The sequence below is a fragment of the Rhipicephalus sanguineus genome, chromosome 2 (genome assembly GCF_013339695.2).
Source record: "Rhipicephalus sanguineus isolate Rsan-2018 chromosome 2, BIME_Rsan_1.4, whole genome shotgun sequence".
NCBI classification, from domain to species: domain Eukaryota; kingdom Metazoa; phylum Arthropoda; class Arachnida; order Ixodida; family Ixodidae; genus Rhipicephalus; species Rhipicephalus sanguineus.
In genome coordinates, this window is record NC_051177.1 from 121,876,707 (window position 1) to 121,902,914 (window position 26,208).

At 48.1% G+C, this 26,208-nt stretch overlaps 2 protein-coding genes across 2 annotated transcripts; one reads left to right on the forward strand and one right to left on the reverse strand.

Moving 5' to 3' along the window:
- Nucleotides 1-6,165, reverse strand: LOC119381845 (uncharacterized). The gene is made up of 2 exons (XM_037649598.2): nucleotides 5,861-6,165; nucleotides 1-1,624 (listed from the first exon to the last, which is right to left on the reverse strand). Exons 1-2 carry the CDS (start codon nucleotides 6,163-6,165, stop codon nucleotides 1-3), a joined length of 1,929 nt encoding a protein of 642 aa, XP_037505526.1.
- Nucleotides 6,166-16,569: 10,404 nt separating this feature from the next.
- LOC119381846 (uncharacterized) lies at nucleotides 16,570-21,715 on the forward strand. The gene is made up of 2 exons (XM_037649599.1): nucleotides 16,570-16,871; nucleotides 20,092-21,715. The coding sequence occupies exons 1-2, from the start codon at nucleotides 16,570-16,572 to the stop codon at nucleotides 21,713-21,715; spliced, it is 1,926 nt and encodes a 641-aa protein (XP_037505527.1).
- The last annotated feature ends 4,493 nt before the right edge of the window (nucleotides 21,716-26,208 follow it).

Sequence of the window (26,208 nt, forward strand, 5' to 3'; positions counted from 1 at the left end):
TCACATCTGTCCACCGTAAGTACGGCGGCAGTAGCAGTATTGCTCATTCTTGTGTCCACGTATGCAGTAGGTCTGTGCCTTGTACCCGTCGCCGCGGCTGATATCCTCCACCTTGATTGCATTGTCAGCCCCAACACGTACTGTGCTTTCCAAGAGGACGTTGCCAGGCGACAGCGTGACGTCGACCAAGTAATGACTCGTATTCCTTGCGAGATCAGCCGGCGTCGCCTGCAGCAATGTGACGTCGATAACCTGGAGCAGTCGGTACTTAGCACACTTTCGCGTTTCCCGCGCTAAGACCTCGTTGACGTCAGAAACAACCTGATTCGCCATTGCTCGTGCCAGAGTACGGGGTACGGCAACATCGCCCTGGACATTGCACGAGCACCACTTATACTTAACGGACGCATCGGCGCACGTCCTGTGATCGGGTATCTCATTAAGCAAGCTAAGTCCGTACGCAGTACGCGGTCGCTGGCGAACAGGATAGTCGAGCAGCTCGACGAACGTCGCGTGCAAGTCGAAGGGCGTTGTCAGGCGGTGCTGGTTGACACGAAGGCTCTGAGCTGCTTCGGGATGCTTCTCTAGGAACCACGGCGGAAAGACGAGGAAGGCGAAAGGCTGAATGTCTTCCAGCCTTCCAATGTACGTCGCACGGATGTCTCCTCTCCGCATTCCGTGGTCGCTGAAGAAGGCGAGCACTGTGTGGTTGAGTGCGCCGGAAGCGTGCAGAATTTCGAGCGCTTGCCGGAAGGGCTCGTCTGCATAGGCTGCGTTGTTGAGCCTTTCGTGTGTTATGTCGGTGAACCAGGCGAATGCGAAGAACGACCGCTTCGACATTACGTTGACGAAGTTGGCAAGATAGCCGAGAAGTTCTTTGGACTGCGTTGTGGGTCCCAAACAGCTTTGATCATCTTCTACAGTCTTGCCTAAGTCTTCCATTAGCATGACGACGTGACGGGGGTAGTAGTCGGTTTGTTGGTGCCGGAATCCATTGCGTTGGAACGCACAAAAGTAACCCGGCAGCGCCCATTCTTCGAACATCATGGTCCGGTAGCCGCGCAATGAATATTGACGCCATATTAACCTTGAACTAAGTTTGTCGTAGAATCCGAACTCCAGTGCCTGGTACGCTTCGACATCCTTAACACCTGCTAAGAAGGCAAGTGCGTTCGGTAATGAGTTCTCCCCAACTTTGTTGTATCCATGGAGCTCGAAAGCGCCGAGTTTCTCCCGCACAAACTTCGCAGTCTCCGGTAGGTGCCTGTCGAAGTTCAGGTAGGAAACCGAGTCGAGACCGAGCATTATAACGCTGAGATTGTGTGGCGTCCGTCTGCGCACCCTTCGGCATCGCTTCTCCACATTCTTCTTGAGGAGCGGGTTCAACAGAAACTGTCTGTGAAATGAACTCTCCGGAGACTTCTTTGTGGCGCATTCGACGAGGATAAACTCCTCTTTCAGCGCCTTGTCGAACGACAACCTCTTTCTTCTCCCTTTCATGTAATGTTTATCTGGAACAGCTAGGGATGCGTTACGGTAGATTTTCTTGTAGAAGCAGACGACGTCCTCTGGAAGCACGCCGTGTTGCTTCAATTGCTGCGGCAGTATGGATGGAAACCCGTTCCTGCAACATACAAGATTCGCGAGTTCAAACAATACAAAGTATTGTAGCAAGCTTAAGGGATCAACGGTTGTTGGAAAAAAAAAAAAACTGGGGCTGCGCATTAGTGGTGCGAAGACTGAGGAAAGAGCGGAGCTGGTGGCATTCCCATCCTCCTTTTCCTCCTCCTCGCCCTCGCTTCCCTTTCCCACACCCTTGCTATACTGTACTATGCATGGCTACGCTATGTTTCCACTTCGCTTTCCACAGCTGCTCCGAATTTTCAGTGGTCGGCAGCCATGGCTGGAACTCAAGCTTACGCAGCTACACTGTTGAAAAATGTGTCTGCAGGCTTTTACAGCAACAGTACTTGTTCGAACGCTAAGAAAAGATGTGTTTTCATTACAGCGTAATATAGCTTTACCATATGCTTAAAGAGACCCTGAAACGGTTTTGACGATTTTGTACGAGGATCATTCACAGACCGATTTAAGCTCTGTGCGTAAACTGTCTAATTTATTATAGGCTTTAAAGCTACGAATCGCCACCGAGCCCAGCGGCTCAGCTAAGTGCGTTTCAAACCGCCCACTTCCAGTGCGCGTCGTATTGAAAGTGCGACGTCGCGCAGGCGGCTGATCTGATTGGATATGTCTAGTCCACGTCACTGAACCTCCTGTGAGCAGCGAGCATCGTCTGCCTGTGTTATAACGTGCTCCGTGTTGACGTGAGCTGAACCACAGTGTTTATCTCGTGGTTTCTTTTCTTGAACACAATGAATTGCACTAGCTGTGTTGTGTACCACATATCTAGCAATTGGCGACGTGTAAAGCTGCGACATCGTGCAATGTTTGTGAGGCTTCTGGCGAGCGGAATCCCTTCAGCTCGTCGCTGCAATGAACATCGCGCTCTCGCTACCTCTTCAACGCCACGATCCACGTGTCTGTGGCTGTAGCTTCACCCCTGAAGACACAAGCACCTTGCCCGAGTTTACGCTTATCGGTGGTCGTTCTCGAATCCTTTTTGTTTGCCCGCATGCTTTTGCAGGTTGTCGCCGTACAGGAGAATAAAATAAGATCGGCTGGTAGTGTGGCGGCACCTGTCGGAGCAGATATCAACCACTCCGCGAGCTTCGTCTTCGTTGCCAGACGGCTTGCTGCCGGGCACACCGGGCCTCCGAGAATGCGCGCAACCTGTCGGCGCGCAGTATCGGAGGCCATAACTGGGCGAACCGTCGAGTGCACTCATGAGAGCGCTGCGATCGCCGGCGATGCCAGCGTGTCTGTGAGTTGAGGGTGCAAGGCAGTGGTGAGGAGGAAGGTATATATATAATTGTCCGTAGCGGTCTTGGTACACGGTGCGTCGCTTAAATTCTGGTGCGAATGAGTTGGGGATGCTCTTGCCTAAACGCTGACAAAACTTCAAAAAACCATTTCAGGGTCCCTTAATGCCTCAGAACATTTACGCACTAAACTTCGAAAGTACGCTAGGGATGCAGGTCGGCCCTTTTTATGCTGTGCTTGTCCACTCCCCATCACGATGCCTTTTACCTCTATAATTGGCCACCTCCGACAGATATTGTTTTTTGCTCAGCCCTTCAGACGCACTTCGGGGCCAATGATCATTGGTCGAGAGATAGCGCTGTCCTTCCCGAAAATGGCGTACTCCCTTGCACGCTTTCTCTCGATCCGTCGACCGCGGGGCGTGATAGGGTTTTCGAGGAGTACTGAGACGAATTTTTTTGGACTGTTACCTTAAATAAGACCACTGGTGTCGGGAACCCTAGAAAGAGTATTGTGGTCCCTGGGAATGTATTGAATATATTTTTATAAAGCTACCTTAAAAGAAAAAAAAAACATGGCTGGTCCCTCCATCATAGGAATCGGTATAACACGAAAGTAAAACGTGTCTTTACAGAAGTAGTTGAATGTTTACAGTACATTGATATGAGAGAGCTTCCACAATGTCTCTTGGTGTTTGGCAGCGATAGTTTAACGTGGATGCACCCACGTTGACGCCTGGTGGCACATCTCCATCCCGACGACTAACGTCCATGATCAATGAACCATGATCCGCTACCACCATGATCCATGATCATCTACCACCTTTGTGGTAGCTGTACTGGTTAACGGTGAGAGCGTAATCAGAGAGAGCGGTGTGACAGCTAGAAGACCGTCGCTGACTGGACGCAGCACTTGGACATGCTGCATCAGGCGAAAGCCTTTAATGTCTCATGCTCGCGGCGTCCGTCCGTCCGTGCCCTGGAACGGTGCCAACTGTGGCCTCTCCCCCTCACACTCTCTCAGTAATCACGCGATGGCACTGCGGCACATAGCAACAGCTGCGCGTTGCTCCTTCCAACGCGCGTTGTGCAACTGTTGCGCAGAGGTTCGATTCGTATCGGATTCGGCTCCAAAATTCACCATTCGTACACCCCCTAAACTTCGCGAATTTAGGTTCATAGATGTGTCAGCATTATAAGTAGCGGTAAACATTCGCTTAGTAAGATCAGTAAAAATTCGATAGTATGAGTAGTAAGCCTTCGCTTACTAATCACGCTGTCGTGGTGTCACGCGTGCGCAGGCAAACAAGAACAGATGGCCCTCGATGACCGTATACCCTGCTGTGACAGTGCTAGCGTGACTGTCTAGACTGATATGACTGAACTACTTGCGACTGGGTTGGTGCAGACAAGCAGCAAGAGTGAGGTGGCGGCTGCTTATGGCTGTTGGTACTAAACACCCTCGGATATACGCGTGCCCGAAACCGTTCACCAGTATACTCTCATCTCGTCTTCGCGCGCATTTCATCGCACCTCTGAGAGCTTAGGCGACGCGGGTGCGATAGGAATCACACTAGAACGTCGCAGCCGTACTGAAACCTTCCGTATGCTATTCCAATAGTTCCATATGTTTCCGCATGATCATTACGGAGAAATATATGGGGTGTATACGGACTCTATATGAACTCCGAAAGAAAACATATGAAATTATTGGAATGGCATGCGGAAGGTTTTATTGGGGAGTGAGGGTAACATCAAATACATCATCATCCATTACCATATACCACCACTATGAAGGATACTGTAGGGGACATTCACTGAAGGCACAACCAATCCTGCTATCGCCGCCCCCCACCCCCCACACTAAGCAAATGAGAAACCTATGCGTCCTAAATTATCTACCCAGAAGGGGGACCGAAAGATAGCTGCAGGTCACAGCAACAGCTGCACACGATAAGCATCTTTACGGGCCGGAGGAGACGCCTACGCACTAAGGAAAAAAAAGAGTATGTGTGACACCTTTCGATGAGCCCTGACTTGCCACGTATATGACTCTCTTTAAAGAGACATGTTAACTCTCTTTTGGTTACGATGACTCTCCGAAGAGAGTATAATGATTTCCTAGGAGAGTTCACGTGTCTCTTTAAAGCGAGTCATACACGCGGCAAGCCAGAACTCTCAACAAGGAGTCAAAGGATTCTTTTTTTTTTCTTCTTAGAGTGTACCTTGTGCATCTGTTGTGGTGAACTACTCTCTTTCAGTCATAGTTCAAGGTAGTCAACTAACCGCAGAGCGAAAGGTTTCTCACTTCGTCGGAGGGGGACAGAACATCACTCACCATAGGTCACGGGATCGAATCCCGGCCGCGGCGGCCGCATTTTCGATGGAGGCTAAAGTGGTGGAGGCCCGTGTACTTAGATTTAGATGCACGAAGAACCCCGGGCGGCCGAAATTTCGGGAGCCCTCCACTACCGCGTCCCTCATAATAATGTCGTGGTTTTGGGACGTTAAACGCCAACAGTTAGTGACATCACTCACCATGCATCCATCATGTCCACTACAATATCCACCGTTACGATGGAAGACATTTCATCGTTACAGTGGATTATGGTGCGCATGCTGGACCGATTTTCAATGCGAATTCGCCTTGAGTGTCGTTGTAAATGTTACATCAGTGTCCCCCTCGGCTGATCAGTGGCTATGGTGCTCGGCTGCTGACCCGACGGTCGCGGGTTTGATTCCGGCCGCGGCGGTCGCAATTCGGTGGAGGCGAAATGTTAGAGGCCTGTGTACAGTTCGATGTCAGTGTACGTTAAAGAACACCAGATGGTCCAGATTTCCGGAGCATTCCACTACGACGTCGCTCATGCTCATATCGTGGTTTTGGGACGTACAAACCCCACATATTATTATTAATTGTTAGAGCAGTAATGATAATCTTTCTAACGAATCTTCCATCGCTAAATAATGGGGTACTGCACCTTATGGTGAGAAAGTTGGGTTTCCCTGGGCACTGGGCGCGCTTGAAGTTGCGCCGGATGAAAGGCCTGACCGTTGGGTCGAATGGGTCGAACCTGGGCGTCGTGCAACCCGAAGTTTGAATGCGGTAGCCTACCGGAACAGGTCGCTCCCACTGATCGCCGTATGATGGTGATCCTGTTAGCGATGACACGAGAAAAGAGACTATCAGGCAGTGGCCAGCGCTGTACATGATAAGTACGCTGCAGAGCGCCGTTCCCAACCGCCACTTGCGCCGCAACTTCGGTAGATAGTACGTGATCGCCATGGTGTTCATCTCATGACATTGTGTGCCAGGAATCGCTCGAATGACGCCCACCTGCAGTAGTATTGGAAAATAGGTTTGGAAATCAGCGTCCTGTCAACATGTCGTACAAAAGAGACACTTGTAGATGTGTCTGCCACTGGATGTGTCCAGATAAGATCGAACACGAGGTCCCGGTCACCATTCCCGATTTTGATGAAAGTTGTTATAGGTTTAGGCATTACACCCAAAACAATGGTTTCGAAGTTAGTGTTGCGAAAAAAAAATTGTTCGCCTGAAAAAAATATATACAAATTTTAAAAATACACAAATATACAAGATTGCGCCATGTGCGCAATCTTGACAACATGATCTACTACGATCGGGAACGTTTCAGACATTCTAGCGCGGCCCGCGCAAGACAGCGATCACACGTGCAACGGACCAGTTACACAAACACAGCAAAAGAAGCGCGCGTGGCAATATTCAACGCAAGCTGAGCGTTTATCACGATATTTTGCGGCTGCGGTCATAACAGGAGGGAAAAAATACATGCGTGCTGTATTGAAAGCGCGCACTCCAAAATTGCAGTGAGGTATGAAGTCCATAAGGTTGCTCCACGCAGCCTTTGCTGCGTGGAGCAATGTCCTGACCACCCAAGGCCGAGATGACTAGAGGAGAGACGCCTCAATTGAGGTTGTGCGCTTGCCATCTCTCTCCTCCCCCACGTGAGCGAAGGCGGTGCACTGGCGCGCACGTTCTGTTTCAATTCCACAGCGTACTGCGCGCGGGGTGCGCCAAAATCTTACTGCACTTGGACATTGTGCGGAACATCTCAGGAAGTAGTGTCCCTGTAATTGCTATCGTGGTAAAATTGGCAGACGGCCATTTGGTGGCCACACTTTTATTTCAACCAGGATTATTTTCGTAAAGAAATTAGCGTAATTAGTACTAATGAACCTACTGTCGGTAAATAAAAATTCAGGAGCCATTGCTCTATAGGGAAAATAGGGACAAAATGTGGAAAATTGGAGTGTGCGTGCTTGACGTGCATCTTTCTTTCTTTCTTTCTTTCTTTCTTTCTTTCTTTCTTTCTTTCTTTCTTTCTTTCTTTCTTTCTTTCTTTCTTTCTTTCTTTCTTTCGCATTCCGCAATGCTTCCTCCTAACTGTGTCCTTCCTCCATGCCGGGAATCGGACAGTCATGAACGTGTTAGCAGCGCAACACATCAGTTGCTACAGGCAACAACGACGGTCATGCGTTCATATCCAGGCAGAAATGATAAGTAGCAACGTGAAATGGCAAGTCATCCGAATAAAAGATCAGATTGCCGTATCAGAAAAGGCTGATCGCCGACAAGCCCGTGATCGAGAGAGCATCATTTGTTGGAAAACGACGCATACAAATACGCATGTGCCAAGCCGATTACGAGGGCTTTACTTGTGGACACCCGTATTCCTGTACGGCGCCTTCTTTTTCTTTTTTATTGCGATAGCAATTATATGGACAGTCTAGATGGGTTTTTGCCGTCGCCGTCATGTCCTTCTGGTATGAAATACAATTGATAAGATCCCCCCGCGCATTGTATGTTCTACCGCGGGTAAAAGCGCGCGAGCGAGGGCGACGAACGCGGCCGAAGCAGAGATCAAACGAGCCGGCCCATTTCCGTCGCTCGGAGGGTGCATGCGATAACATCACCCCGCTCGGGAGACCTGCCGTCGAAGCAGACAGGAAGCGCCCCACCCGTCTTTAACGACCATGAAAACACACGAGGTGGGGGGCGGGGGCGGGAGGGTTGTCGCGCGGGCAGCCACTCTGAACTTTGAAAATAAGGGCGCGGTCGCGATCGCTGGCGCGCGCGCTATCTCGAAAGCCATCACAGCGGGCGGCTCGTCTACGTGCTGCGCTCTCAAAGCGAAGTGACTATGCGCAGAGCACCTTTCACTGGAGCGGCCGTATTCTCTTACACCAGCGTCTTGTAGTTACGCGAGATTGGATGCAAAACAGTTAGCTGCCAGCCTCACTTCGTGTAACACTACAATTTGTTGCTATCGCATTCATTGCTTCGCCCTTGCGGTCAAACTGAGTTTTTTCTTTCTTTTTTCGGTAACATCTACAATACCATTTTGTGGGGCATGAAAGCTTCATTTGAAAGGAAAATGCAGGGTAGAAACTTTTCTCACGGGACAAAGGATGACACAAGAATGAATGCTCTGTCTAGAGCGATATTGGCACAACATTACGACGAGTAGTAAAGATGCTTCAAGCCTTCTTGTAATTCTCAGTCAGCTACGCCATCGGAACCAGGAAACAATGAGGGATGGATCATCATCTGTTGGGCGATTACTTCGAGAAATGCTCCCGATAAGTTAGTAAGACCTTACCAGCTCGAAAAACCAGGAGTACGTCGTTCGGTGTCACCAGCACGCGACAGAAGCTGATGCGTTTAATGATGATGATGACAGCATTGACAATGCCACAAGCCCACTATTGGAGATAGGTGGCTAAGCTTGTGTAATTACGATAAATAAACACGTGAACGAAATTATTCAAGAAATTTGGAGGAACATCACTGCAGCTGTCTGAGTATGCGTAAGAAAATTGGGCCACCTCCCCATTTTCATCGTCTTCGATACTCCTACTGTTCGGTTTTAATGTAAAAGCCTTACATGGCTCATCAAACGCCAAAATTGAACGTCGGTGTTCCCCGGTGGGGGCGTCAACACGAGTGGCGCAGAAAATCATGAGCGCATTGATTCTGACTTCAGTGGAATTTTGACAGACGCCTTCTCCTTAGAACCACACGGAAAACTTTTTGATTGAATCCGACTGAAAGGAGGCGCCTGTTCCAGGGCCAAACAACAGTTGCTTGTTGGGTGGTATGGGGCGGAGGGGGGTGTATACCGATGTCGGTTGCCGCATAGGTACTTTATATACCCGTGTACGTGACTCAATGTCGTCGATGCTCCATACAGACCCGTCTACGTGACTTACTTGCCGAAGTCGACAAAGAGCGGGCGCAGAGAAGACGACTCGACTCGCAAGAATGTTGTCGCCGACGACACCCGCTGAGCATTAGTCAGACAGCTGGAAGCCTCTCCGGATATTCGTGACGGCCGCCACCGTGCGCAGAGATGCTGCAAGGCTGTGTATACCATCTGAGATACGAGAGGAGAGTTCCTCCACCGGCATCGAGGATTGAGAAGTGAAGGAGAAAAAAAATACAAGAAATGTGGCTCGTGAAGTGTGTGTGGGCTCGATTACGCAGTTTGCAGCTGTTTGTACGCGGTCTCGCATCTCCTTGCTGTGTTTCCAGGTGGCTTTTCTCTCGTTTATTTCCTTCCCTTGTTTTTTAAGCGAAGCTTTTATGAGTCACAGATTTCGGTAGCGGCGGCCGCGTAGTTCACGGAAAACCGGTCGCTGCCGAGTGTACGGGAATGAGGGTGTACACAAATGTGGCCCTCGAAGGCGCGGCGGTCACAAGCGCGTTTGTACGCGCCGTTTTCCAATACTCGATGCTCTCTCAATCGCGAGCTTGTCGGCGATCGGCCGTTTCTGATACGGCAATCTTCTCTTTTACCGAGGTGACCTGTCATTTCACGCTGCCGCATTTCATTGCTGCCTGGATATGAACGCTTGACCTTCGTTGCTGCCCGCAGCAAGTGAAGTGCTGCGCTGCTAAACACGTGGGTGAAGGTCCGTTTGCCGGCACGGAGGAAGGAAAAAGTTAGGATGGAACGTTGTGCAATGCGAAAGAAAGAGAAAGAAAAAAAGAAAGGAAATAAATAAATAAATAAATAAATAAATAAATAAAGAAAGAAAGAAAGAAAGAAAGAAAGAAAGAAAGAAAGAAAGAAAGAAAGAAAGAAAGAAGTCCCATTTTTCCCGTAGGGGAAGGTCTCCTAATCTTTTTTCTTAAACTAAGCATTTCTGACACACACACACACACACACACACACACACACACACACACACACACACACACACACACACACACACACACACACACACACACACACACACACACACACACACACACGCACGCACATGCGTGCGCGCTTTTTTTCCTGGAGGTTACCCGAAGAATGTTTGCTTCCGCACTTACTTTTTGCATTCAGAGGTTGTTGAAGCGCAGGTGATTGAAGCAGTACTTGCCGGAACGTGGAGTCTCTCGATGTAATATTTTGTGTGAACGCATACTGCAGAACCTCCACAGGCAGAGTCATAACTTTCCGACTTGCCCGGGCAGGGGGAGGAGAGGCTACACCGCTCGCGGCTTCGACCGGACAAGCCGGAATACCTGCGCTTTGTGAGTTAAATACACAAAATAAATCTGTTATTGTTGTTCAAACTTTAGAAGATCACAGCCCAATCGAACCTCGTCGGAAGCGTCCACACTTTATAGATCCAGACTCGTTGCAACCGTATGATCGGTCTAACCATCACACATGCACCCATATGTCTCCTTAGCACTTTTTCATTCCCTTCGATCCAGCAAGATAATCCCTTTAACTGTATACTACATACACCCAGGTAGTCTACGGATGCGATAAGTGCCAACCACTGAAGTTGGTCTACGTAGCACTTTCCAGGACTACCAGCCTCGGCGGCCTATACTTCACCAACGCAAAAGGCGACGTCATGTTCCGACATGTCGCCGGCACTACCAACAGACAGTCTCTCGACGACATAACCCGGCTAGCAAACAGGCCTCCAGACATTGTCTTGGACTGGGCTGCCACCTTCAGTCGATGCCACAACCACAGCAATCACCTCAGGCTCGCCGCTCTCAACGTACAGTCTGTGCATGCGCACGTGCACGACCTCGAAAAAGACGCTCTGCTCACAGAAACTGGCGTTTCAGCACTTTCGGAAACCTGGAGCGATGAGCCCACTGTGTCGTTCACAGCAAGCGGCTTCATTGCAGGTGCGGAGGCGTGGGCACATATGAGAACCCGGAGACGCGCAACTTAACGCAGGCCGCATCCCACTTCACCGGCCGCCAGACACGGAACACACACAGACAAGCAGCGGAATTGGCAAGGTCTGCGTGACGCACATCACAATAACAAAGTCCTTCCGCTCGCCGCCATCTACCTGAGAACTCCCAAGAACCTCTTCCACACATGCACACGGGTTCGTGAAACGTGCATGCGTTCTCCATCATAAAGGACAAGTATACGCACTACATATCAGCTTACGGCGTCTGCTGCTGTTATAACCATGTTGCTGTTGGCATCGTTACGCAACTGTAAACAACTTGTTATATAACACATGTGCGACTCTTTGACATGTATATACCATGTGTATACCATTTGCACATATCTTTAGCGTCATTCTGTAACATTTCGCTCGATGCAAAAAATTACGCCACAGTCACCTTCCCGCCGCATGCTTCGCATAACATCGATTCCCACGGTATGTGGCATCTGCCGAATTTTTCTTGCTTTCTTCTCTTTATCTTTCTCTCTGCATCATGTGTCTCTTTTTTGTACCTGTTTGTTTCAATTTTTTTCTTTTCTATTTCTTTCTCTTTCGCTTTCTTTATATCATTATTTCTCTTTCTTCCCTTTCATTATCTCTCTCTATCTTCGTTCTCTCTATTTTTTGTTTCTCTTTATTTCTGTTTATTTGTCTTTTTTGTCTGTTTCTTTCTGTATCTGTCGTTCTCCGTCTTGCTATCTTTTTGTGCCTTTATTCGCTTTATTTCTCCCTATTTTTCTTTTTCTCTATAATGCTTTCTTTCTGCCCCTCTCTCTTTTTGCCTCTTTCTTTCTCTGTCTCTTTCATTCTCTCTCTCTCTCTTTCACGTGTTTCACGTGCTCCACTTCGCCGAGCGAGTTTCTGTTTAACGTTCGCACCTGCTGTACTCGGTAGCCGGGCTTGACCGATTCCTGTGGCGCATACCAACCTGTGGAGCTTTTTGCGACACCAGACAAACTACGGCGAGCTACAACAGCTTCGCTGCTTAAAAAATTGCAGGTAATTCTTCAAACTTTGTCAGAATGTAAAGGCGAAAGCCTAGTCAGACCCATAGCGATGTGGAATGAAGCTATGAGCCCACGCGGCGACGTACAGGCATGCTGCAATGGAGTTTTCGAAATGCGAGAGCAGTTGTTTGCGGAGCAGAATCCGCCAAACTGGACCGTTCCCCGACTAGAAGCGAACGCGACTGGCGCGCCTTCCCCGGTTAAGACCGTGCATGCTTGGCAGGGTCATCGCCGCAAGACCGGCGTGGAGCACGCGTCTCTTCCTCTTCACGGCCTTATGCTTCCCTGCGGCTAAAGGGAACGGCGCAAAGACGACGTGGACGAAATAGAATTAGGGCAAAGCACGTTGGCATGCTCTTTAAGGGCGGAACACTTTAGGGGCCCCGGCTATCGGTGTCTAACGGGTCCTTTCCCTTGTCACGCTGGCAGAACTATTAAGTACAGTATAGTGTAGCAAGGGGCGGGAAAGGCAAGTGAGGGTGAGGAGGAGCAAAAGGAGGAGAGAAAGGAGGATGGGATAGGGTAAAGCATATGACAACCATGCATAGTAAGTAGAGCCATTTGTAGCATAGTTTAGCAAGGGGTGGGAAATGGAAGTGAGGAAGAGGGTATACGTGAGGGCGAGGAGGAGAGAAAGGAGGAGTGTAAAGCATGGCATATGCATGTATAGTATAGTATAGCAAGGGGTTTACATGATCTTTAAGGGCGGAACCTTTAGGGGCCCCGGCTATCGGCGTCTAACGGGTCCTTTCGCTTGTCACGCTGGCAGAAGTATTAAGTACAGTATAGTATAGCAAGGGGCGGGAAAGGCAAGTGAGGAGGAGCGAAAGGAGGAGAGAAAGGAGGATGGGATAGGGTAAAGCATATGACAACCATGCATAGTAAGTAGAGTCATTTGTAGCATAGTTTAGCAAGGGGGTGGGAAATGGAAGTGAGGAAGAGGATATATGTGAGGGCGAGGAGGAGAGAAAGGAGGAGTGTAAAGTGCGGCATAGGCATGTATAGTATAGTATAGCAAGGAGGTGGGAAAGGGAGGTGAGGGTGAGGATGAGCGATGTGAGGTGAGAAGGAGGAAGAGAAGGAGGGGAGGGTACGGCTGGCTTAGCAGTGTATGGAATATTGTAGCAAGGGAGCGGGAAATGGAAGTGAGAGTGAGAAGGAGTTATGTGAGTGTGAAGAGGAGTCAAAGGAAGAGGCGAGAGGACGCCACTGCACCACAAATTACGGCTTCCTTTCCCGCCCTGTATGCCAAGCAGGCTACACGTTTGTGACGCCAGCGCAAGCTTGCCCGTGAACGCCAGCGTCGCCTAAGGGCAGGCGAATCACTGCTGCAGACTTCCTACGCATTTCACGTTGAGTAGAACAGCATTTAATTTTTTTAAACAGTGGAGCTGCTTAAGCTGGGCGTAATCTCGGCTGCCGGTAACAGAAAACTATCAGCATCATGAACCGACACGCGCTTTCTACGTCCTCTTCTTAATCGTCGTCGTCTTCTTCCTCATCTTCTATTTGGCTCCCTCAACACGTGCGCCGATTGCTCCGGCGCAGGATGCAATAATTCTGATGGGCGAGACAACGAGTACAGAGAAAGAGAAAGAAAGAGAGCGAGAAAATTGGCCGCGTATCTGCGTGCTTCGCTGCAAATGTCGTCTAAAGACGATAGAAGAGGCGGTGCGTGAGATATGAACGCCATCTGGCAATACGTCGGGAAACGTGAATGCTGTGTTGCGGGCTGGTAGTCCCGGCGCAGCAGCAGGCGAAGACCGGCGGGGACGCCAGCCAGCCCGAACACGCGGTTTGGCGCGAAGCGCCGAAGCAGAAGAAACGTCCGCACTCAACGAGTACTCTCCACACACTCTTTTATATTCACGTCGCCTGGGTAAAGCAGGAATGCCAGAGCGGCGCCCCATGGCACTCGTACAGTGCAGTACTGAACCGAAACCGAAACACAACAATGAGCTCGTGCAGAGGGCACGGAGGAAGCCAAGTTTCGGCGCAGTCGCATTTTCAGCGCAGCTTAAGAAACTAGGGTCTCTAGAATTACGTATCTATGTATTTTCTATTAAAGGAACACACCACCTAATACTTACCTAGTGATGTTGCGCCTCAGATATGCGTAATGTTTGCTTTTTGATCAACAATGTACACAAGTATGAACCTAGTCAGCCGTTCACGATAGCTGGCCCTTGGGCAAGTGGTTCAACTTTGGCCGAGTGGCTGAATCGAGGGACGTGCCGACAAACAGAAAGACAGACCAAAATTTCTGCGTTTAAAAGACTATCGTCTTTAAAAGAGAAATAATAATAGGAAAAGAGAGAAATTCTAGGGGGGGGAGAGTTTCTTCGCTAGACGAGATTCGAACCCGTGTACCCACAGTCCCAAGGCGAGCGTCTTAACCAATCGGCTATCCTGACCCGCTCGCGGAGCATAGCCTTGTATAGTACAGTATAGCAAGGAGGTGGCAAGGAAAGTGAGTATGAGGATGACAGATGTGAGGGTGAGGAGAAGGGAAGGCAGGAGGTGACAGAGCAAAGCATAGCATAGTACGAAGAGAAAAAGAGAAAACGAAAGCCAGAAAGAAGAAGGAGACAAAGATAGAGAATTCAAGAAAGAAAGAAAGAGCAAGAGAAAGAGATCAAAAGATAGAGGAAGCGAGAAATACAGAGAGAGGGAAAGAAAGGGAAGATAGAGAAACAAAGATAGAAAGACCGAGAGACAGACAGAAATGTAGAAAGAGATAGAGAAGCGAATAAATAGAAATAAACAGACACAGAAAGGTGTGCACAAAAAATGGAGAGACAGAAAGAAGAAGAAAGAAAGAGAAAATTTGCTAAACTTAGCAGCACAGCAACAGCCAGGGCTACATAGGCGCCTATCAGCTCCGTTGTCTCTTTGGCATTGCACCTCCAGTGCAAGCTACGCTATGTTTTTTTACAGCGAAAGTGGCTTAGTGTACCCTGTGCTGCCACCGCCGTCGTCGTTGTATAGAGACATTACTCAGCTTCGCTGATCGACCACATTCACGGAGTGCAAGGGCCGATTATTTCTGGACCTCATACGGCCTTGAAACATGTGCATTTAAGGCTCTCGCCTTAAAACCTGTCTGTGTTAATTTTTAAGGCCTCAGTGGTACTTTTATAATATCGTTCACATATTTATTTACCATGATTCCGCCCGGTTGTGACCGATCGCGAACAGTGGGCTTGTGCACGTGTTATATTTACTGTTATCATCAGCATCACCAAACGCGTCAGCTTGCGTCTCGAGCTGGTGATTTCTTCGAACGACAGACCCGTGGCTTGTCGAGCCGGTAAGGTTTTCGTAAAATGTACCTGGAGCATTTCTTCAATTATGCAATATGTTGCTGATGAGCTATAAACGAGACTGAAACTTGGGTGAGTTGGTTGTACTTCATGATGGACCTGCCGCGTAAGCCCCACACAGACAGAGAAAAGAAGGAACACGAAAACACAACACAGCACTTCGTTTTTTTGTTCCTTCTTTTCCCAGTCTGTGTGTGGTTGCGCTGCCGGTATACGTCATGATGAGCTCACTCCTATTCTTCCTTGTTACCGTAGCGTAGCGAACTGAGCATAGCAAGAAGGCGTGAACCACCTTTCGTGCTCGCCTTAAAGGGGTCCTGAACAACTTTTCCATGTAATCATCGAATGACCTCAATATTGGAGTTTATTGCCCCACGGATCGATGGTCGCAAAATTACTCGAATCAGTCAAGAACGAAAGGAATTGCAGGGATTTGTAGCGCGCTTTGAGCACTTTCTCTCTTCTTTCGTGCCGACGAGCGGTCTGGAAGCTACACAGGGAGCGATGACACGGGGGAAAGAAGCTACGTCAGCGCGCCTCATTTAACACCATCGCACTTGCCCCTTGTGATTTCTGTGCGCTCTATAGTGTTGCTGATGTGTAATCTTAGCACACTGTAGAGAAGGGCGCCGGCAAGTGGCGACACCCCGTGGCAAGAAGTGCATCTGATCCAAACGCCGCTCCTGGTTTGTGTCAGCTATGAGCCAATATCTGCAACCCGTTGTTTGACGACATACTGTTAATAATAACTGCGTTAATGTTCTTTAAAAAATAATTTGCTTAATAAGTATGTTCATGAGCCGCACATACTTGACTGGTTGGTCTCAAGCATTTTTTTCCTGAGGTACTACACGCGGTCACCGTGAGTTAAAACATAACCGTGGAACAAAATCTCTACCTTTCAGAATCGGCGTCCTGATTTCAGCCATTCTTGAGATCAGTATCGGTATGTTTCTCGAAACCTGACGTCAAATGCCTTTCTGAAGTGACCCATATATGATATTGAGAAAGGCCTTCTTGTTCAAACACGACGCTTATTCGAAACCCTTTTCCCGACGCTATTTCAGGAAGACGTCATTCAAGCGATTCTGCGTGCGGCATTAGCGCATGAGCCCCATGTCGATCACGCCCTTGCTGCTGAAGTTGCGGTGCGAGTGGCTGTTGGTATGGGCGCTCAGAGCAGTCCTCCTGTGTGGCGCTGGCCACTTCCTGTGGACTTCCTTTTTCACGTCTTCGTCGGCGGGTTCACGCTCATACGGCGAGCAATGGGAGCGGCCAGTTCCAATAGGCTACCGCATTCGAACTTCGGGCTGCACGATTCCCAGGTTCGACCCATTCGACCCTACGGTCAAGCCTTTCATCCCGCGCAGCTTCAAGCGCGCCCAGTGTCCAGGAAAACCAAACTTTCTCACCTTGAGGTGCGGCACTCTTGTTACTTAACGAGGGAAAGGTTGTTAGGAATTTTGTTGCCATAGAGGAACGACAAGGACTGTCCTGGCGAATTGCCACCGTTACTGTGACGTTCGTTCTGTGTAAGGTTCTATTATGACTCCCATCTATGTGTAGGAAGGACCAAAACGCATGCCGTGCGATATAAGCAAGAAAATGTTATTATCAATTTCAATGTTAAGGTGACACAATGCTCCTATTCTAAACTGACAGCTTGAAAGTCATTCATGCAACCTAGAAAGAGGTATATAAAGGCAGGACAGAATAGTGAAGTTCCATGTGCAACGATCGATGAAATTAAAAGAGCCCCACATGACATCTCCAGCGGAAAAGCGGGCGGAGAAGACAGTAAAACGGTCGATCTGAACAAGGAAAGAGGGCATAACATGCTTAAAAAAATTGTAGTGGCTTAGCTCGGCTATGCCAGGATATACGTATCGTGAGCTAAGGTTCAGCTGATTATTCTTAGCTCTCCTGGTTAGGATTAGCTTGATTATCATGCTTACTGCTGCTTCAATGACACGCACATGGTGTACGCATTATGTGACACATGCATATTTATTTTTTGGTCAACGACGTTTCTCTTTTGCCACAAAGGTAGTCAGTGTAGTAACACGCTGCCGTCTCTATGGCCCCAACGGCCGGCGCAGCGCCGGCATTGGGGCCATAGAGACGGCAGGCCTGCGCACTCCCTCCGTGACGTAACAGGCCTTGCCCGACGGAGAGGGACGCTATCGCCCGTGGCGCAGTTTGCGCGTTCATGCAGTGGCAGCAGTGGACGCACTCGGTCAGTCGACGCTGCACACGCGACAGGGACGCGATCAGCCCGCCCGCAGCCAGGGAATCATAGCGTTAGAGTATTCCAGCGTTCCGGTGCACCAGCTGTGTGACATCACTGCTCCTCGCACATGCGCAGCACGGCTCTTGTACGTGCACGCGAAACCACTCCGGCTCGGCCAGTGTAGCTAACGCTACAAAAGCTTGTGACTCAATACGCAGTGTCGCAAAAGTTAAGCTCTACTGCCCTCCAAATATTTCACTAAAGCGTGGGCGAGCGGCGACTTCTTTGTGCTTCAGCGTCATATGACGGAACCAAGCAGCAAACAGGGCGGAAGTGAGACTATACGCCACAAAGCGCGCTGGACACATCAAGCTCTGTCACGCTGTTCGTTCTCAAGGACGTCACCCCTGCCCACATTAGCGCACTTCAGACAAACCACGTTCTTTCGGCTTGTCTCATGAGTGGATGCGTGTGAGGCATATTAAGTTTTATTTCCTCGATTGCTTGCTGCAACATTCATCTTCTGATCATGAGATACGAGTAAAACTATTCCCGCCGCGTGTTGGTGGGTAAGCGCTTACCCTCACCCTGAGAGTAACTTAGCTCTATCATATGGCGCTGACGCACAGAAATTTCGCCGCTAGCGCTTAAAGATTTGGTCGGCTGTACCAGTGTGATGGACAAAGACGAATGTTGAATTTATACACAAGGTGGAGGCGTAAAATATTTGAAGAATTGTAGACGCATCAGCTTACTTTTAATATTCTGCAGAATATTCACGAAGGTAATTTCGAATAGGGCGACAGAAATGCTTGACATCAATCAACCCAAAATGCAAGCTTGCTTCAGGAAAAGATACTCTACGACTGATCACCGCCATGTGAACGATCACTTAATTTGAAAATATCGTCAATACAACAAACCACTTTAAAGGTTTTCACATAATATGGAAGTGTGTTCTATGCGACAGATATACAAGCAGTCTTGAAAGCACTGCGTCGCCATGGAGTACTTGAAACACGAGTCAATGCCTTATCCGACATCTACATAGACACCACAGCTACCATGCTGCTCCACAAAAAAAAACAAAAAAAAAAACGAAAGAACAACCGACCGAGAAAGTAGTGAGGAAAGGAGGGGCAATTTCTCCAACGTTGTTCACTGCATAGTTATAAACATTCAAACCATTAGGTTCGGAAGAAATATATATAAACAATAGAGGATAATGCGCGGGCAACTTGCGGTTTCCAGATGAGAGGGATAATAACGATGCAATGTAAAAAAAGAAACGCCAGGCCTGCGCGGAAAGCACGGCACAGTCACAGCGAAAGCTGGAAGAGCGGCATTTCTAGAGCCCGTTGTAAACGCTCTTGGGGCTACTAATACAAGTATACAGTAGCAAGGTACCTACAATGCCATATTTCATAATTTTTGTGCAGCTGGGAAGCACCCACTACGCCATTATTCGGCATTCTGGGGAGAAGCGAGGTACCAGCTAAACATTTGTAAGGCATTATGTGCACTTTGTTGATGCTGCGGCTGATGACGAAGAAGAATTATGGCAGATCCCTTTGTAATGGGTTGGAAGCATTTAACAACCCACTCATTGCGCAATTCGCATTTTGTGACGCCTGGTTACAGAATACGCGTCGTGTGACGCCTGGTTATCATTTTACTCTTCTACCACGCTATATTGCATATGTTAATGTGGTTCCTTCCCGACATGAAGCCTGTATAGGGTCTTTTTGCTAGGCAGTTTCAAGCACAGTGTTTACACTGCTAATAACTCTCTTAACCCATTCGTGTAGTTATTTCGCACATTGCTCTCTTTGTCAAAGAAATGTCATCCTGGCGATAGGCCGCTTGTATTGCGATTTTAAGTCTATGAACATTGCAATAGAAAATTCGCCATTGTCGGGATGTTCCGTGAAAATTTCAAGTGCCATAAAATCGCATGTCACACCTCGAGAGCCATACGCTCTGTTACGTAGAGAAAGCGTGCAAGAGAGCACGCCATCTCTTGAGATGCGCGCTCCCCCAACCAATGATCACTGGTTTCGAAGTGCGACTGAAGCGCAGAGCGAACACAAATACCTGCCCGAGGCGGAAAGTTATGCAGACTTTTGCTTGGTGTAGGGGAGTTGAGAAGCACAGGATTAAAAAAACCGAAAATTCCCACTTCTACCCTAGTTTTCGAAGCGTCATGCTTAGAAGTGCCTAGGCATTGGGCATGTTCAAAATCTTGCTGTGCTCTTCAACAAGCTCCCAAATATAGTCAGAGATTGAATAAGAACTGTCGCTGTAGAAGGCTGCAGAGCACATCTTTTTCTTTAAACCATTGATCACTAAAGTCTTCCGCTTTCTATTATTTTTATCTTGTTTGGACACGCAAGTCTTCTATGTTCCAGGAACGGCTTTCCATCCGTACTTCCGAGGGAATTGGAGAAACACGACGTGCTTCCGGAGGACCTCGTCTGCTTTTACAACGAAATCTACCGTAACGCATCCGTAGCTGTTCCAGACAAACATTACATGAAAGGAAGAAGAAAGAGGTTGTCATTCGATACGGTTCTTAAGGAGGAGTTTATCGTTGTAGAATGCGCCACAAAGAAGTCTCCGGAGAGTTCATTTCACAGACAGTTTCTGTTGAACCCGCTCCTCAAGAATAACGTGGAGAAGCGATGCCGAAGGGCGCGCAGACGGACGCCGCACAACCTCAGCGTTATAATGCTCGGTCTGGACTCGGTTTCCTACCTGAACTTCGACAGGCATTTGCCGGAGACTGCGAAGTTTGTGCGAGAGAAACTAGGCGCGTTCGAACTTCATGGATACAACAAAGTGGGGGAAAACACGTATCCAAACGGAGTTGCCTTCCTCGCAGGTCTTAAGGCCTTCGAAGCGGACCAGGCAAATGTGTTCGGATTCTACGACAAGCTGAGTTCAAGGTTAGTCTGGCGTCAATATTCATTACGTGGCTATCGGACCATGATGTTCGAAGAATGGGTGCATCTGAGCTTGTTTTCTTCGCGCTCGACCAAAGGATTCCGGCGCCAACAAACCGACTACTACCCCCGACACGTCGTCATGCTAATGGAAGACTTAGGCAAGACCGTAGAAGATGATCAAAGCTGTTTGGGACCCACAACGCAGTCCAAAGAACTTCTCGGCTATCTTGCCAACTTCGTCAATGTAATGTCGAAGCGACCGTTCTTCGTATTCGCCTGGTTCGTCGACATAACACACGAAAGGCTCAACAACGCAGCCTATGCAGACGAGCCCTTCCGGCAAGTGCTCGAAGCTCTGTATGCTTCTGGCGCACTCAACCACACAGTGCTCGCCTTCTTCAGTGACCACGGAATGCGGAAAGGAGACATCCGTACTACGTACATCGGGAGGCTGGAAGACATTCAGCCTTTCGCCTTCCTCGTCTTTCCACCGTGGTTCCTAGAAAAGAATCCTGAAGCAGCTCGGAGCCTTCGTGTCAACCAGCACCGCCTGACGACGCCATTCGACTTGCACGCGACGTTCGTCGAGCTGGTCTACTATCCCGTCCGTAAGCGACCGCGTACTGCGTACGGACTTAGCTTGCTTAACGAGATACCGGAGCAGAGGACGTGCGTCGACGCGTCCATTAAGTGTAAATGGTGCTCGTGCAATGTGCAGGGCGATGCTGCCGTATCCCGTACTCTGGCACGGGCAATGGCACATAAGGTTGTTTCTGACGTCAACGAGCTCTTAGCGCGGGAAACTCGAAAGTGTGCTAAGTACCAACTGATTCGGGTGATCGACGTCACGTTGCTGCAGGCGACGCCGGAGGATCTGGCAAGAAACACGAGTCATTACTTAATCGACGTCATGTTGTCGCCTGGCAACGTCGTCTTAGAAAGCACAGTACGCTTTAATGCTGGCAATATAATCAAGGTGGAGGATATTAGTCGCGTTGACGAGTACAAGGCACAGACCTACTGCATGCGTGGACACCAGCTCGAGCAATACTGCTACTGCAGCCGTAATCTCGGTGGACTGATGTGATTGTCGACCAGTTCTTTTAGCGATGATCAATGATAATACTATAGGGAGTTGGACATTTGGAGTTTCAATGTAGTTAAGTCGACGTCAACCGCAGCGTCATGGAAAAACTTTTTCCTCGATTGAGCGGAAAATTTATGCGGTCATTTCTCTGCAACGTGTGACGGTTACTAATTATGTTATTGTCTCAAATCTGCGCGTCTTTATTCGATCTGTACTCAGGCTGTCTTTTATGGCGGATAATATAACACACGGCCTTATAAGTTATTTTATCGGGTTCACGTGCCATTGATGACGTGCTTTAACATGTTACTAAGCTAACCGTTACGGAATTCGCTTCCTTCAAAACGCCGGGCGTTTTTGGAGTCTTTCTCTGCTCTTAATCTACATAATATTCCGTTACTTTAATTTTATCATCTCTCTTATCTCTGCTCGTTCACATCGTTTTGTGCGCTGCAACGCTGTTTCATAATTTCTTTGTATCAATTGGCCAGCTTTCAGCCACATGCTGTTACGATAACGTGTAAATATTGTGTGCTCGTTTTCTTCTTCAGACAAATATCGTTGAGGTACTGAAAAAGGAGCTGCTAAGGTGGCACTGAAATACCAAGGCGAACTTATTCTATTTGCTGTAATAACCGATTTAATTATTAAATGCGAAGCATTTCTTAGCGGAACCTTGGCACTTCGAGCGTTTCTATCTATCTATCTATCTATCTATCTATCTATCTATCTATCTATCTATCTATCTATCTATCTATCTATCTATCTATCTATCTATCTATCTATCTATCTAGCCGCCTACGTTTGGGTGTTCTCATGATCGCCCCCTTATCTTGGTGTAGACCAATATTGGCATGGGAGGGTAACAAGATTTGACGAATATGATTGTCGGGTCATGACACGAATAACGTGAAAATCCTGTACCGTACGTCGTCAAACCCTTTCGTCCAGACACGTGCGGCACATACCCGTTTACCACGGGCCGCGGTGTACGGGTATGCACCACAGGTGATTGACAGTTTATATCTACCCAGGAACGGCGAGAACAGACATTGGTAACTTAAATGCGAGAGCGTTAAGAAAAGCAGACATCGGCAGCGTTGACCCGACGAATGCAAACAATAAGTATCAGGATCCCAGCAGGAATCGAACCCAAGCATTCTACGTGGCAATCAGGTATTCTACCACAGAGCGACGCCAGGTCTATAAACTGGTTTGGAAAAACAGCCTATGCAGGCGTAATGTCGATGCAATGCCAATTGTGGTTGTGGTGCTGGCTATCTAATTTTACAAGAAAGCAAAAAACATCACATATGTACTCCTACGATACAGGCGTCATATCAGACTAACGTCTGTCGTTTCAGGGTTGGCTCTGCTTTTATAGCAGTGTAATAAACATTAGATTTGTATTCCTATGATTCAGCAAGCTATATCGAAGCATTGCTCGACCCTTGAGGAATACATCAACGAAAGTTACCTATGATGTTCACATGACTGAACCATAAATTGCCCTTAGTTTTGATAATACTGATGCATGTACTCTAACGTAAGGGCTGACGTTACGTCACACCGTGTTACCCTTTAAACGCCAGTGTTGTCGACGTGCCTGATAAGCCCACGATGTGTACACAGCTACCACACTTACAAAAACACGTCGATCTACCTCGTAACGATTGGCTCAAAGCCATAAAATACAGCATAGATGTACTCGCTGACTTCTTCGCATGAAACCGATTCCAACAACGCGTGGGATCTGCCGAATTTTTTACATACAGTTTTTTTGCGACGTTATGCATTATTTATTCGGCTTTCCCGAAAAGCGGCAAATAGCGATGGAAATGCGTGAGCCGCATTTCAGAGAGCGATGCTCCTGAATGAACGCATACCATTTTTTTAAAATGCCAAGCATTTCTTAGGAAGCCTCAGGCACTTTGGGCCTTTCTATATACGTATCTATCTATCTATCTATCTATCTCCTACGTCTGGGCGCTCTCCCGGTCGTCTCCGTAGTTTGTAATATACCAAAATTTGCATGGCATAGGATGAGCGTATGACGAGCACGATTCACTGGTCATGACATGAATAACGCAGAATACCTGTCGCGTACGTCATGAAACCCTTTCCATCAGTCACGTGTGGCACATACCCGCATACCACAGTTCATGTTATGCGGGTATGTGCCACAGGTGATAACGGAGTCTCAATCAACGGAGTAACCGCGAAGATACACATTGACACGGAAGGAAAGTGATAATAATAGTAATTGTTCGGGTTTTACGTCCCAAAACCACGATATCATTATGAGAGACGCCATAGTGAAGGGCTCCGGATATTTTAACCATCTGGTATTCCTTAACCTGCACTGACATTTCACAGTACACGGGCCTCTAGCATTTTGCCTCACTCGAAATGCGACCCCCGCGGCCGGGATCGAACCCGTGACCATCGGGTCAGCAGCCGAGCACCGTAACCACTACACCACAGTGGCCGGCGCAAGGAAAGTTAGGGAGCTGAAGACAGAGCACCCCTGGAAGACGCTGGGCTACCATCCACTCGTCCAGGTGGTCCACAATGTCGACCACGTGGATTACGCAAAAACAGGGGTCAATGCTTCCTACATTAACTCTGCCGAGAGGACCATGTCCCTCATGATTACCGGTGACTACAACATTGATTTATCAAAACCCAACAACGCCTGGTTCTTAGCCGGCATGAAAGACGGCTTGGATGTGAACAGGGCATAACAAAAGACTTCGGTGCCACGTCCAGGACAGAAGGCATCATAGATCATTTCTTCGTACACTTAGACCGTTCATAGCGGCGATCACGAACGGATCCCATGAAAAGTCCTGTCCAGCTGCTGGTGCTCACTGATCACGGTGATGATGACCTTATTCAAAAACTGCCAAGAACCCCTTCCACATATGCACACAGGTTCGTGAAACGTGCGTGCGTTCTCCGTCATAACGGATAAGTATAAGCATAACAAATGTAACGCAACTCTAACAACTGCAATTGTGACTCCAAAAAACGGCAGGAAGTGGAAGATGAAAGCTGCGGTGAAAAAAATCCGTAAACAGGACATTGTCATAAAACCAGCGGATAAAGGAGGTAGTATAGTAATCTGGCCTATAGAAAAATATAAAAACGAAGCTATCAGACAACTCAGCAACAACACGCACTATCGAAAATTAGCCACGGACCCGACTCAAGAATATAGTAATAGCATACAACATACGATCACGGATTTTCTAGCTAGGGAATTAATCACACACTGTGAGCACCGCTTCCTGATGCCTAAAAACAAGCAAGCAGGCCGCTTCTACCTTCTTCCGAAGATCCATAACGTATCCATAGATGAACTGCTTATCGCGCAAATCCCGGGCAGGCATATAGTATCTAGCAATAATACACCTACTGAGTCGCTATCAACATTTCTAAATCATCATTTATCTAAAAAAAATCCGGCAGATCCCACGCACTGTGGGAATCGATGTAATGCGAAGCAGCCAGCAAAGAGCTGCATACATCTTTGTTTATTTTTGAGCCAAATGAAATCATTCATGCCATGGCATCTAGTTCACCATATGTCGCAGGTTTGCCATGCACGCGTGCATGTACAATGTGGTATATACCATGCCAATGAAACGTATATTCTGGTATATACACTGCATGACCGGTCACTTATGTTCATCACGCACTCCTGTCATGCCATACCAATTTTGGTATATATCCAGTTATCTAAACGGCCGGAAGCACACCATAACAGTGTCATGTAAATCATACCGTACATGACATGCATAACGTAATTCGCATGTTAGGACCTGTCATTTATGTTCGTCATACAGTCACATCGCACAATACCAATTTTGGTGTGTATCAAACGAGCGAAACGACCGCGAGTCAACCATGAGCGTGGCATGTAAATCATGCCACACATGACATGCATGTCATGGTTATCATGTTACCACCTACTTATGTTCGTCATACATTCGCGTCACGCAATGCCAATTTTGGTGTATATCAAGCTAGCGAAACGGCCGCGATCGGAAAATGAGCGTGGCATGTAAATCATGCCGTAAATGATATGCATATCATAATTTTCAAGTTACCACCTGTCGTATGTGTTTGTCATACAGTCACGTCGCGCAATACCAATTTTGGTGTATATCAAGCGAGCGAAACGGCCGCGAGCGCATCATGAGCGTGGCATGTAAATCATGTCGCACATGACTTGCCTGTCACGATTTTCATGTTACCACCTCTCATTTACGTTCGTCATACAGGCGCGTCGCGCAATACCAATTTTGGCGTATATCAAGCCAGTGAAACATCCGCGAATGCACCATGAGCATGTAAATGATGACATACATGACATACATGTCATGGTTTTCACGTTACCACCTGTTGTTATTCATGTTCTTCATACAGTGACATCGCGCAATACCAATTTTGGTGTATATCAACCTAGCGAAACGGCGGCGAGTGCGTCA